At 37.9% G+C, this 14,612-nt stretch overlaps 1 protein-coding gene across 3 annotated transcripts in view; it reads left to right on the top strand.

Moving 5' to 3' along the window:
• Positions 1–14,612, top strand: part of CUL3 (cullin 3) — a 112,334-nt gene that overhangs the window by 50,793 nt on the left and 46,929 nt on the right. For all 3 annotated transcript variants that reach the window (XM_061386520.1, XM_061386525.1, XM_061386533.1), the window contains one exon: positions 9,106–9,219. In XM_061386520.1, coding sequence (XP_061242504.1) covers positions 9,106–9,219 — 114 coding nt within the window. The remainder of the gene's footprint in view (positions 1–9,105; positions 9,220–14,612) is intronic.

Here is a 14,612-nt window from a genome sequence, read left to right as displayed (position 1 = left end):
ACTGTTGCTTCCTGACCTGCATATAGGTTTCTCAAGAGGCAGGTCAGGTGGTCTGGTATTCCCATCTCTTTCAGAATTTTCCACAGTTTATTGTGATCCACACAGTCAAAGGCTTCGGCATAGTCACTGGTATAAATGATATTAATTAGGGGAAACAGCCCACCCTGGAATGGTTCTAAGGCATTGCATGAGTGCCATTGATCTGATCAACCTGTCATATTACAGGAAGAGGAACTACAGAATATATAGGTTAAGTAACTTGATCAAAGTCCTTGTAACTGCCCTGGGTAACTGTCTGCAAATACAAATTTGATTCTTTAGTTCCTGAGTGAACACTGAAATGCTACAGATTTCTAAGAAGTCACATGATAGTCTCTCTGTGGTATCCTTAAATGTTTTCTTTTTTCTTTTTTTTTTTTAGCACATGAACCATATTAGTCATGTACCTTTTGATGTTTTAATACATGGTGTATGTTTCAGTGGAAAATAATGTCAAATACAAATGTCCGTATTTTTCATAGGTTTATCTATATTGGAATTAAGTTTTGTCCTGAGTTTGAAGATTTTTTAAAGAAGAAAGTCCTTCTCAGTATTCCATATCATCATTAATTATATGGCTTAGTTCTGGTTTCAGTAAAGTTGAGAATTAAAATCTTAGTTATTACTTTTAGTTGATAAAATTTCTTGGTGTTACCTAGATATTAGGATGGGCTTGCTGGAATTTGCCCCAGGCATTTAAACTTTAGAGCATGAAAAAGTTTTAATTAATGATTAAGAATAAATATGTGTGTGTGTGTTAGAGGGTGGGGAGTTAATGTATAGATTATTAATAATCCTTCAACTCTCTAGCCATGAGCTGCTGGCCCAAGGGCAGCCTCCTTGTCCTTTGAGCTCCCACTCATGCTCCTACCTGCTGCCCTCTCCTGTCATTACCCTTTCCACCTTCTTCCCTTCGCCAGTAATTTGATTGATGTGAGAATGTATTTCTTACAACTTGGATGTCAGTTTATCATTGAACACAGTGAACTTATGTTATTATGGCATTGAAAAATAAAGGTTTTGTTTTGATTTACTAATCCACTTTAATCTTTGCTGAGGGTGTAATAAAAAGGACAGGGAAAGCTATGTTCACAGAAATGGAGGATGTAGTATGTCCATTTGAATTATTGCAGAGGACTCTGTAAAGGTTGGTGTACTCAAAATAATGATTCTTCATTGTTTGGCATTCAGGTTGCTTTTATGAATAATAATTGTGGCATCATAGCTTATACAATAAGGAAACAAGACCCAATTTGAGAACATAAACGTTGCAATTTAAAAAAATCAATATACAATAAAATTAGCCTTTTAATTTTTATGTACGATTCTGTGAATTTTAACCCATGTATCAGATCAGATCAGAAAAGTCGCTCAGTTGTGTCCGACTCTTTGCGACCCCATGAATTGCAGCACGCCAGGCCTCCCTGTCCATCACCAACTCCCGGAGTTCACCCACACTCACGTCCATCAAGTCAGTGATGCCATCCAGCCATCTCATCCTCTGTCGTTCCCTTCTCCTCTTGCCCCCAATCCCTCCCAGCATCAGAGTCTTTTCCAATGAGTCATCTCTTCGCATGAGGTGGCCAAAGTACTGGAGTTTCAGCTTTAGCATCATTCCTTCCAAAGAAATCCCAGGGCTGATCTCCTTCAGAATGGACTGGTTGGATCTCCTTGCAGTCCAAGGGACTCTCAAGAGTCTTCTCCAACACCACAGTTCAAAAGCATCAATTCTTTGGTGCTCAGCCTTCTTCACAGTCCAACTCTCACATCCATACATGACCACAGGAAAAACCATAGCCTTGACTAGACGAACCTTTGTTGGCAAAGTAATGTCTCTGCTTTTCAATATGCTTTGTAGGTTGGTTATAACTTTCCTGCCAAGGAGTAAGCGTCTTTTAATTTCATGGCTGCAGTCACCATCTGTCGTGATTTTGGAGCCCAGAAAAATAAAGTCTGACACTGTTTCCACTGTTTCCCCATCTATTTCCCATGTATAGGTTTATGTAATTGCTATCACAGCCAGTATGGAATATCCTTCAGCCCCAGAAAATTTCTGTTTTTCCTTTGTTGTCACGTCCTTCTTCCACCGTTAATACTTGGCAACCACTGATCTGTCTGTGTAGTTTTGTTTTGTCAACAATGTTGTATAAATGGAATCATACAGACTAACTTCTTTCATTCACATAATTATTTTACAATTGAACCAGTCTGTTGTGTGTATCAATAGTTTGTTCCTTGTTATTTCTGGATGATACTCTTGTTATCAGTGTATCAGTTTGCTTATCCTTTTACTTATTTATTTATTGCAAGACATTTGGGTTGTATAGTTTCTTCTGGTTGTGAATAGAGTTGCTGTGAACATTTTTGTGCAAGTTTTTGTGTGGATACATGTTTTCCTTTCTCTAGGATAAATTTCCAGGAGTGGGATTGCTGGGTCTTGTGGTAAGTGTATATTTAACTTCATAAGATAACTGCCTGACTGCTTGTGGGATTGTGCCATTTTGTATTCCCACTAGCGATGTATGAAAGTTAGCTATTCAGAATCTTTGCCAGCACTTGGTAATGTCAATATTGTAGCCATTGTAATGGATGTGTGTAGTGGTATCTCATCATGCTTTTAATTTGCCTTTCCTTCCTTCCTAATGTTGGTGAACATCTTTTCATGTGCCAGATTGCCTTTTTATATCTTACTTGGTTGAGTGTCTGTTCAAGTCTTTTCCCCATTTAAAAATTCTGTTTGCTTTCTTTATTGATTTATAAGAGTTTTGGGGTTTTTTGTTTTTATTTTTGGTACAAGTCATTTAATACTTTTTCCCTGTCAATAGTTTGTCTTTTTATTGTTTTAACAGTACTTGCAGAACAAAAGATTTCAATTTTGATGGAGCCCATTTTATCATTTTTGTCTTTTATAGCTCATGATTTTGGTGTTAGGTTGAAAACTGTTTAAATCTCAGATAATATTTTTTTCCTTACATTTCATTCTGCTATACCCTTTTTCTTTGAATTATTGTGCTTTGGAAATGAAATGATAAAGCAAGAAACTTGTCTCCTAAAGTAAAGGTTAATGTTGAATTTTAACAGTGGCTTAAGAAAATCAGGACTTAGAACCACATATAGGTATTATAACTATATAAAAACATTCATACTGAGGAACTTTTGCAAAGGGAAGGAACAAAAATAGCTGGTGTGGCTCTTTAAGTCAGTGGTCCCTTAATCCTGGCTGTTATATCAGAATCACCTGGGTAGCTCTTTAAAAACAAGAATACCCAGATTCTCTTTCTCTTAGATTCTGTGTGGGCCCCCGACTTTTTGTGTGTGTCCCCGACTTTTTGTGTGTGTGTTAGTCCCTCAGTTGTATTCAACTCTGCGGCCCCATGAAACTGTGGCCAGCCAGGCTCTTCTGTGCATGGAGTTCTCCAGACAAGAATGCCGGAGTGGGTTGCTATTTCCTTCTTAAGGGGATATTCCTGACTCAGGTCTCCTGCATTGCAGGTGGATTCTTTTACCATCTGAGCTGCCAGAGAAGCTTTTTAAGATAGACTCTATTTTTTATAGCAGTTTTTGATTCACAGCAAAATTGAGCAAAAGGTAATAGAGATTTCCTATATGTCCACTGACACATGTACAGTCTCCCTCACCACAAGCATCCCTGCCAGAGTGGTGCGAACAGTATTGAACTTACACTGACTTATCATTATCACCTACAGTCCATCATCTACATGATGTTTATTCTTGGTGGTGTTTATGCGTTTTGGCAACTGTATAATGAAATACCATTACAATAGCATACAGAATATTTTCACTGCCCTAAAAATCCTCTGTACTCTGCATATTCATTTTTCCTTTCACCCTAAGCCCTGGCAACCATTGATCTTTTTTACAGTCTCTTTAGTTTTGCCTTTTCCATAATGTCATGTGGTTGGAATCATATTGTATGTAGCCTTTTCAGATTGACTTCTTTCACGTTGTAGTATGTACTTAAGGTTCCTCTGCATCTTTTTTTTTCATGGGCTTGATAGCTCATTTCTTTCTAGTGCTGAGTGATATTCCATTGTCTGGATGTACTGCGGTTTATTTATTCACCTACTGAAGGGCATTTTCTTTGCTTCCAGGTTTTGGCAGTTAAAGTAAAGCTCCTATAAACATTATGTCGACATACGTTGTCAACTCCTTTGGTGTTTATTCTGGAAAGCATAATTTTCTGGATCACATAGTAAGAGTATGTCTAGTTTTGTAAGAAACTGCCACTGTCTTTCCAAGTGGCTGTATCATTTTGTATCCCTCCCAGCAGTGATTGAGTGTTCGTTCCTATTGCTCTGCATCCTCACCAAATTTGTCGTTGTCCTTGTTTTGGATTTTGGCCATTCTAATAGATGTGTGGTGGCATCCCATTATTTTAATTCAGACGTTGAACATCTTTTTATATGCGTATTTGCTATCTGAATATCTTTTTGGTGAGGTGTCCAGGTCTAGCCAGTTTTAAAAGTTGGATTGTTTATTTTCTTATTACTGAGTTTTAGAAATTATTTGTGTATTTTGATTAACAGTCCTTTATCAAGTGTATTGAAATTAAAAGATGCTTACTCCTTGGAAGGAAAGTTATGACCAACCTCAGTTCAGTTCAGTTGCTCAGTCATGTCCAACTCTTAGCAGCCCCATGAATCACAGCATGCCAGGCCTCCCTGTCCATCACCAACTCCCGGAGTTCACTCAGACTCATGTCCATCAAGTCAGTGATGCCGTCCAACCATCTCATCCTTTGACGTCCCCTTCTCCTCCTGCCCCCAGTCCCTGCCAGCATCAGAGTCTTTTCCAGTGAGTCAACTCTTCGCATGAGGTGGCCAAAGTATTGGAGTTTCAGCTTTAGCATCATTTCTTCCAAAGAAATCCCAGGGCTGATCTCCTTCAGAATGGAACTGGTTGGATCTCCTTGCAGGCGAAGGGACTCTCAGGAGTCTTCTCCAACACCACAGTTCAAAAGAATCAGTTCTTCGGCACTCAGCCTTCTTCACAGTCCAACTCTCACATCCATACATGACCACTGGAAAAACTATAGCCTTGACTAGACGGACCTTTGTTGGCAAAGTAATGTCTCTGCTTTTGAATATGCTATCTAGGTTGGTCATAACTTTCCTTCCAAGGAGTAAGCGTCTTTTAATTTCATGGCTGCAGTCACCATCTGCAGTGATTTTGGAGCCCAGAAAAATAAAGTCTGACACTGTTTCCACTGTTTCCCCATCTATTGACCAACCTAGATAGCATATTAAAAAGCAGAGACATTACTTTGCCAACAAAGGTCTGTCTAGTCAAGGCTATGGTTTTTTCCAGTGGTCGTGTATGGCTGTGAGAGTTGGACTATAAAGAAAGCTGAGTGCCGAAGAATTGATGCTTTTGAACTGTGGTGTTGGAGAAGACTCTTGAGAGTCCCTTGGACTGCAAGGAGATCCAACCAGTCCATTCTAAAGGAGATCAGTCCTGGGTGTTCTTTGAAAGGAATGATGCTAAAGCTGAAACTCCAATACTTTGGCCACCTCATGCGAAGAGCTGACTCATTTGAAAAGACCCTGATGCTGGGAAAGATTGAAGGCAGGAGGAGAAGGGGATGACAGAGGATGAGATGGTTGGATGGCATCACCAACTCAATGAACATGGGTTTGGCTGGACTCCGGAAGTTGGTGATGGACAGGGAGGCCTGATGTGCTTCGGTTCACGGGGTTGCAAAGAGTAGGACTTGACTGAGTGACTGAATTGAATCGAATCAGGTGTATGTGTCTTCTGTAAATATTTTTTTCCAGTCTGTCTTATCTTTTCATTTTCTTGATTGAAATCTCTTAGTCTCTATGGGATTCTGTCTCTTTGCCAGGTTTATGATCTATTGTTTTAAATTACTGTGTCTTGCTTTCTCCTTTGCAAGGCTAGATGCTTTGCAAAGTCATCAGTTTTCAGCTACTACTTTAGGCTCTTGTCACAGCTGGTGCATCATCCTGCTCTCAGCTTCCATGATCTTATTAAACTTGTTCATCATCTCATTCTTCACATTACAGCTTTTCATCTGCATAATGTTCATATAGATTTTTTAAGTAATGGATCGGGTCACAATATGATTGGTAGGACCCTTTGGTTCTGGTACCACCTTTATCTCAGGGTTCTTCTTCCCCTTTGCCTTTGCTAGTGCAAAAACTAACTATGGTTTTGGTAGGGTGTGAGATTGATAATGTTACATATCCCCCACTTTCTGGTTTAAACTTTCTGTATTGTTATGTTAATAATTTGTAAGATAAAGGTTAAATCTTTTGTCACTTTATGTGTATTTTGCTTTATATGCCAGCTTAGTCTTGAAAAAGCCTGTTTTGATCTTCATAAACATTAAATTTTCATCTCCTTCTACCATTTTATTGTAAGTTGGGACAAATAATCTTTCACTTTTCATGTATCAGTACAAAGATCCTTTTCTGAAACAGTTTTAAAGGAACAATTTCTTGATCATAGAGTGATCTGAATAAGAGATGATTGCAGCAAGTATATTTAAGGGCATTTATCTTTCATCTTTTAGTCATCTCTGTGTGTGATCATTCAAAAATAAGTATTAACAAAATTAACTCTTAATAGCAACTTCCTTTCTGCTAAGTAGAATTCACTATTACTGATTTGTCAGGATAATTTTTTGAAGTATAATGCAAATAAAGCAGTGTTATTATTTCTGACACACTGTGCTAGTTGGTTACATTTTAATGTTGTTGAAAGGCAGTATCTTATACTTGCTGATAATATTTTTAGTGTATAAATTAGTGGTTTTAGAAAACATGCGTTATTTTATAACTTTTAAATTTAATAGGTAAATTTTTCATTTATTCAGCAAATATACCAAACATGTTTTTGCATTCCAAAATCAGAATGACTTTATAAATAGAGTTAACATATAACTTGATTTTATAAGAAAGGGAATATTTTCACTTAAATCCTTTCAAATGATTAATTTCTAGATTTTCCAGTGTTTAGAATGTCTAATACAGTTTCTCTAGTATTGTCATGATTTTAATTTAATTGCTACTCAGAGTTTAGAGGGTCAGTTAAAGAATATGAAGCTTGATGAAGAATTTTGTAAATAGGTACATTTTCAGCTTGCTGGGTTTTTTTATTTGTTTAGCATATGGGAGCTTGCATATGATGTGTGGTAGACTTAATTACTTGAAATATGATGTTTTACCACTTTGCATGAAAATGTTTAACATAGTACTGTCAACTGACATGGGTGTTTATCACTTTTAATATTGTCAACATATTTATAGAGTAATCTCTTAGTGATATATTTAAAGTCAAGTAGCTGAGTCTTGTGAACAAGAGTATATAATGAAATTTTGAATTATGTGGTATAGACTAGTGGTTTTCATATTGTATGTTTGGTAGAAGAGATTAATTGTCCCACCAGTAAAAATCTCCCACTATTTTTCCTCTACATGTAAGAAAAAATAAATTACAGTTTTCTCAGATGCAGCTTTCTCTCCCATGTATTCAGAATAACGTGTGTGTGTTTTAATCTTTGGCACTTAAAATCACTTTATTCTAGTTCTAATACACAATGACATTTGATTTACATGTGTTTATAATTTGGGTTTTAGGTGTCAGAAAGTACTGTGCCTTCAGATTCTTCCAGCCTGAAAAAGTTAAACCATTGCTGTAGATTATCTGTGGTGAAGAATGTTTAGAGATTAAAAAAAAAAAATATGTCTCTTTAGGCTGGAGTTACTGAGAGTTGAGGTGGACCGTGGAAGATTGGTTGGATTTGAAAAACTGGCATTAATAGTCCCAAAGTGTCATAGGAACTTAGAGGACAGATGCAGTACTTCATGACGAAGCCAAAACCAGAGTCTAGATTCTGTTTCCTAGTCAAAGAATTTTTCCATTGAACTGATAACATAGCAGGAAGAAGTAATGGGCAGTAACCTGTTACTGGAGAAGGTGTGAATATACTTGTGGATTGTGGAAAAAAATTCCTGAATTCTTATCAGAATTGCCTTTAAAGGGTATTTCAGACTGGAAGGAACTTTATGCAAAGGCGGAAATGGTGAAAGAACATACCTTGTTGGAGGTGAATCATGGTATTGGAGGGTGGGTATGAAATAAAGGGTCTTTTATATGCCAGGCACTGTTGTAGATGTGGGAGGTACACACGGAGAAGAGAAAATCCCTGCTGCAATGGAGCAATAGTAAAGAGATAAATATGTAATATACTGGTAATTAGTGACAAATACTGTGAGGAAAAATAAAGTGCAGGGTGAAGAAGTAGAGGTATTGTTATTAAAATAGGATAGTCAGGAAAGACCTTTTTGTGGAGGTTAAACTTCAGTAGAAGAAAAGGAGGGGAGTGAGCTGTGTGAACTAAGCAGAGGAGATGGCAGAGCACATTTGCAGTATGCAGCTTTGTGGTAGCTGGAGTACATTAAGTTAATGTATTTTATGCTTGTTGAGTGTTTGCTGAGTGTTAGGCACTGTCTTATGTGTATTTCAAGTGGTAATTCAGTCCTTAAAACAGTCCTATAAAATGGATACTGTTTTAGATATGAGGCAGCTGAAGCACGGAGATGAAATAATTTACCCAAGGTTGCACTCCTAATGAGGAAACTGGGATTCAAGCCCAGGTAGTTTGACTCCAAAGTCAGTGTTATTGACCATTTTTCAAAGATGGGGAGGGGTAGTGTAGTAGAAGGTTTAACTGGAGCGATAGAGCCTGGGACCAGTTCTGTGGCACCTTTGTAGTTCTTTTGTAAGTCTTTAGGATTTTATGCTGACAAGTTACATCATTGGAGGGTTGAGAAATGCCCAGGAGATTGCTTTATGATTCTGGAGGTCAAGAGACCTGTCTGGACTGTACAAAACATGTTTTGTTAGTTATCTGTATATAGGTTATATTATAGCTTAAAATATTTCTACTGGTCTGTAACATGTTTCTTTGATTTAAAATCGAAGATTTCACTTCATTATTTTGTTGAACAGATAATGTGCACGTATACATATGAGTGTGCGTTAGGTGTATAAACAAACTGTAATGAACCCTTCTGTTAATAGGTGCGAGAAGATGTACTAAATTCATTGAATAACAACTTTCTTCAAACGCTAAATCAAGCTTGGAATGATCATCAGACAGCTATGGTGATGATTAGAGACATACTAATGTATATGGTAAGTAGAGCTTTGTTGTTTTTAAATTAAGCATTTCAAAACACATTGTCTTTATTTCTGTCACATTTAGTTAGATTGTGCAACTCGGTGTGGGAAACTTTTCTTCTTTTTTTTAATACCATTTATGTCATAAGGGCCAACTTTAGCTTATATGAATAAAATCTTAGTTCGTATACTTAAGGATTAGAAAGGAAAAGATGTAATCAAGCACTTACGCTTCAATATGGGAAATACTGAAAAGCCCATCTCTGAGTAAGGGGAGTTGAGTGACAACATGAGAGATGAAAGCTAAATATTCTCTTGCAGATTTTTAAACCCTAATGTCCTTATGTTTTCAGTTACCGTATTAATGCAACTTTTTTTGTAATAACTGTACTCTTAATAGTTGCCATCTGTCTCTCCCAGTGGTATGTGTGTGTGCTCAGTTGTGTCCTACCCTTTGTGACCCCATGGACTGTAGCCCTCCCAGGCTCCTCTGTCCATGGAATTGCCCAGGCAAGAATACTAGAGTGAGTTGCCATTTTCTCCTCTAGGGATGTGTGTGTATATGTGTACATGTACACACACATACACACACACACATATGTATATATATATTCTTCAGATATGTATTCCCTTTTTCACGTATAACTTTTTTGTTTTTATCATTCAAAAAAAAATACCTTGTTGATCAGAACAATTAGGAAAACATTGACTTGAGCTAGACTGTTTAATAGCTTTCAAGGAGATTAAAAACTGTCAGGTTTTTTTTTTAATACAATTATTAAAGATTCGTCAAGCTTAATTATTGTGTCTGCAGAGTCACCAAGCCCAATAACTTGTTTCTTCAGTGTTTATGCTTGGGAATTGAACTTATGTTTGGGAATTGGACTTAATGATTTTCTTCTAAGATTTTACTCTCTGCTTTGGAATTTTTATTTTCAGTTTCTTTAGTTTTTGATTATTAGTTGTAATGGTGAGAGTGGATCCTAGTTTCTTTACTTGGTAGAATGAGGCAGTCTTTGAAAAGAATTTCCAGTGAGATCAAAGAACTATAAAGTTTTTTGTTCTGCTGAGTGAATTCAATCAGTCCTTTTACCCCAGGATTTGTGATGCTGGGAAAGATTGAATGCGGGAGGAGAAGGGGTGGCAGAGGATGAGGTGGTTGGATGGCATCACTGATGCTATGGACGTGAGTTTGAGTAAGCTCTGGGGGTTGGTGATGGACAGGGAGGCCTGGAGTGCTGCAGTCCATGGGGTCACAAAGAGTGGGGACATGACTGAGTGACTGAACTGAACTGATTGGCAAGAGCATCAAAGAGGGGCTACTTCATTTTTCAGGGTTTTGGGGAAAGGTTTAGCAGATTATTTAGCCTTTCTGAGCCTCATTTTCCTTTTCACAATAGTGATCGCAGTGTAGACATTTTGAGGTAAATGAGGTAGCCTGTGAAAACATATTATAATGTTTAGGATTTAAATGTGAAATGACTTCGCTTACTACTGTCTTTTTTAAGTTCCAGTTTGTTGAGTCTTTGAGTTTCAACACAGACACTGAGATAGAAAATCACTTGTGATTTTATAGTCCATTGCTCTATTGATGAGTATTTTGAAATAATATATACTTACTCTTTATACCCTGTGATTTTTTAGAATTTCTATTTTATTTCAGCACACACACCACATTTTTTGTTGGTGGGGGCACAAAAGAAATCTCACACTTTGAATCCTAGCTGTTACGTGACTGTAGTCAGGGAGCTAATTATGATAATCAGGGAACTAATTATTATTCCTTAGCTTCATTTATAAAATGAAAATAATATTGTACTCATGGGTAGAGTAGCCGTGAGGCTTAAAGGAGCCCTTCATGTGAAGCATTTATATGGCCTGGACTGCAGTATTGTGTTCAGTAAAAATTGGTAGTAATATTTCCCTTCATCTTTTCATCGAATCCATCTAGTAGTGTAACAGCCCTGGATAAACCCAGCCACTTGCCTTCCCTGGGCTTCTGCTGGTAGAAACCCCACTTGGGAAACCTCATACTATGTGTCCATTTTCGTGAACGTCCTCTATCAACCTTCCACACTGCCCAGAAGTCTCTAGTCAGCTCATTCTACCATTTTGAAACAATTCTTTCTCTTCAAGCCTCCTGCTATCCTGCTGGTCCCCTTACTCTTAATAAACAATCTCATCTGCCTTTTAGAGAAAGAGAAAGCATCAGGTAGAAGCTGTATTCATCTCTTGCCTCTGAGTCTGCAAGTTTCCCTCTATTTTCTCCCCCTTCTCAGAATAGTATCCCACTAAATTTTCTCTTGGACTCCCTCCACTGCCACCCGGGATCTCCCATTGCTATTCACAGCTAAATGTCTCATAGGAAGTGTTGACACTTGCTTCTCTCTTTTCTCATCGGTTTGAATCCGCCTGCAAGGTAGGAGACCCAGATTTGATCCCTGAGTCAAAAAGATCCCCTGGAACAAGAAATGGCAAACCACTCCAGTATTCTTCCTGGGAAATCCCATGCACAGGGGAGCCTAGTGGGCAAGTCCATGGGGTCGCAAGAGTCAGATACAACTTAGCGACTAAACCACCACCATTCATTTTGAGTATGTTTCAGTCACGCTTCTACCTCAGCTCTTCTGTTCTGTCTTGCTCCTACTAGGATCACCATGTTTGCACATCTCTGAAAACAAAGCACACTGCTAATCCTCACTTGCCTTGATTTCCCAGCAGCATTGGCACACTTGAGTACTATTATTCTGGCATGGTTGAGTGCTTAATTTCTGTCATCAAGTACTCCCTTGGTATACCTCTGGCCTTTCTGACTGTTTCTTCTCAGTCACTCTTCTTTCTCTTCTTGCCCCTTAAAATAGAGCCTTTCTTGGGGCTTACCCTAGGCTTCCCTCTCCTGGTACATGGTTTTTACTTACCTTGACTCTCTGTAGTGCCTTTGTGTAAATGATTCTCACCTTATCTCTCCAGTCTCATGCTCTGAGATTCAGACTCATAAATTCATTGATCTAGCTGGTGGCTCCCTTCACTGTCTAGAGATAGTTCAAACTTGGCATTTCCAAGTGAGCTCATAATCAGTGTTATTCCATTTGGTCATGACAGGAACCTGGGAATTATTTTGTCAGTTTCTTCTCCCTTTTTTCCCACATCATATATTTCTAGAATGTGTAATTTCTCTATTTTCATATCTGCCACTCAAGACCAGAGCACTTTGATTTCTCAGTAGCTAGTCATAGAACATTAACCATGCTCTCCTCTCTTCTTTTTCACATGGTTCCTAGAATTATTACTTTAAAGTGCGTGATTCTCTCTTATCCTTCTCTCTCATCTTGGAATTTTCATACCTGTGTTGTCGGGAAGTGTTTCCAGAATGTTTCCTCTCTTTTGTCATATGTTTCTTCTTATCCTTTAAGACTTTGCTTAGATTTCTGGTAAGCTTTCCTTGCTCCATGCTTTGTACTGCCCGTGGCCCCAGCTGCTCTCATTGTACCTAGCGCTACTCCCTTTGTAGTATTTATCATTACTAACAAGTGCTTAAAGCCTCAGTTCCTCACTAGACTGGACTGGGAGGGGTGGGGACGGGACAGTGTTTGTATCACGGCTCTGTCTCCAACACCTAGCACAGCCTCCTGCACACCCTGGGCACTCACTACATCTTAGAATTACTATACACGTTGTGTTTTAATAGATGGTGCATTTTTTTCAAAATGCTTATTAAAAAATGCAAAATTTTAGATTTAGAAAGAGGTTAAAGTGTTGATAATGTATTTTCATATTCCACAGGTATAATTCTTTCATCTTTCATTCTCTTCGTTTTGCCTTTTTATGTGTAGTATTCTGGGCTTAACTAAATAAGTTTTTTTTAAATTAAAGTATAATTAATTTCAGTTAACATTGAAATGTGCAGAACTAAAGTGTACAAAGTTATTTTTGACACATGTATGCACATGTGTAACCAGAGCTTCAGTCAAGATAAATTCTTCTAATTTTCCCAAAACTCCTCTCCTCCCCCCCAATTTTTTTATATTGACATCCCCGTTATTTTCTATGAAGCTTTTTACCCTCATTCCAGACTTATCAGATCACTTTACCTGCTAGATAAGACATATACCTAGGCAGATTTCTTCTTCCTGTGAAGACTGGCTCTGACTGTTGGAATATTAGAACTTAGGCTCATGGGAGAAGAGAAGATGCTGCACTGTCTTCCACCTTCCTCCTCCTCAGCTAGCTGACTTTTACTCTGACAGGGAGATGTCTGTATCTAAAGTGCCCTGCACCAGCCTCAGTGTATAGATAACGTGGGAAACACTGGCTCTTAAAAGTGAAAATGGAATCACAGGTTACATGGAGGCAGCTATTGGTCAAAATTTGTCCCTGAACACTTTGTTGGCAGGTTCAGCGTTCTGGAAAGAAAAGTGTACACATATCTCAAAATGGAACATGTGATTCTGCCACTATACTTTTTCTAACATTTGAGACTTAATTTACCTGTTTTGTCCCTGAAAGCATTGGAGTTTGTAATCTGCTTTATTTTTAATTCATCCTTTTCTTTAAGAAAAGTTAACATGTTAAACTTCTAAGATTGGTTTGGGGCTACTTAGTATGTTATCTTTTAAGTTTTGTAATTTTATGAAGAAAATTTGTTATAGGTTATATAATAGCTTTAATTATCAAAATAATCCACAGATATATTAATATTCATGCATTTCTCCCCCTGTAAACTATAAAATAGCTATTATATGGATGGCATTCTGTAGGTTGCTTTGGAGCAATTAGAATTCATTTCAAAAGAAATAGAAAAGCATTTCCTATTGTGTGGAAGGTTAATAGAATTTTCTGCATAAAACTTTGTGATGATTTTCCAAGATACTTTCATATTTTTACTTATTTATCTATATTCCCAGTCATTTTTACAAATAATAAAGATACAGTTCTGTTGAGGTTATCCTTAAAGACTAGAAGCTATAAATTCAAAGTCATGGGGGGAGAGTTGACCCAGGTTAAAAATGGATCACTGCTTCTTTGAGCTATTAGGAAAGTCATTAGAATGGGTAAAGAGGTGAAGTAGAATGTAGGAAGAACTTTGTGAAGAGGAGAGAAGCGAGGATGGTCTCCTTAATAAAGTAGAGCATGCGACAGTCGTTACTGGTCGCAGAATCATGTGAGGTGCTGAGGAATGTGGTAGGCTGAGTAATGGACTCCCAGATACGCCCACGACTAATCTCTGGAACCTAGAGGTTGTCACCATATTCGGCAGAAGGAACTTTGCAGAGGTGGTGAGGTTGAGGATCATGAGATGATAGTTGTCTTAGGTTATCCTGCTGCAGGGTCTTTATAAGAGAGTTGCAGGAGGGTCAGAGTAAGAGAAGGCAGTATGGCAGACACAGAGATTGGAGTGATGCGCTTTG

This window comes from Bos javanicus, chromosome 2, assembly GCF_032452875.1.
Source record: "Bos javanicus breed banteng chromosome 2, ARS-OSU_banteng_1.0, whole genome shotgun sequence".
NCBI classification, from domain to species: domain Eukaryota; kingdom Metazoa; phylum Chordata; class Mammalia; order Artiodactyla; family Bovidae; genus Bos; species Bos javanicus.
Note: the sequence above shows the minus strand (reverse complement) of the source record. Positions and strands in the feature narration are given on the sequence as shown.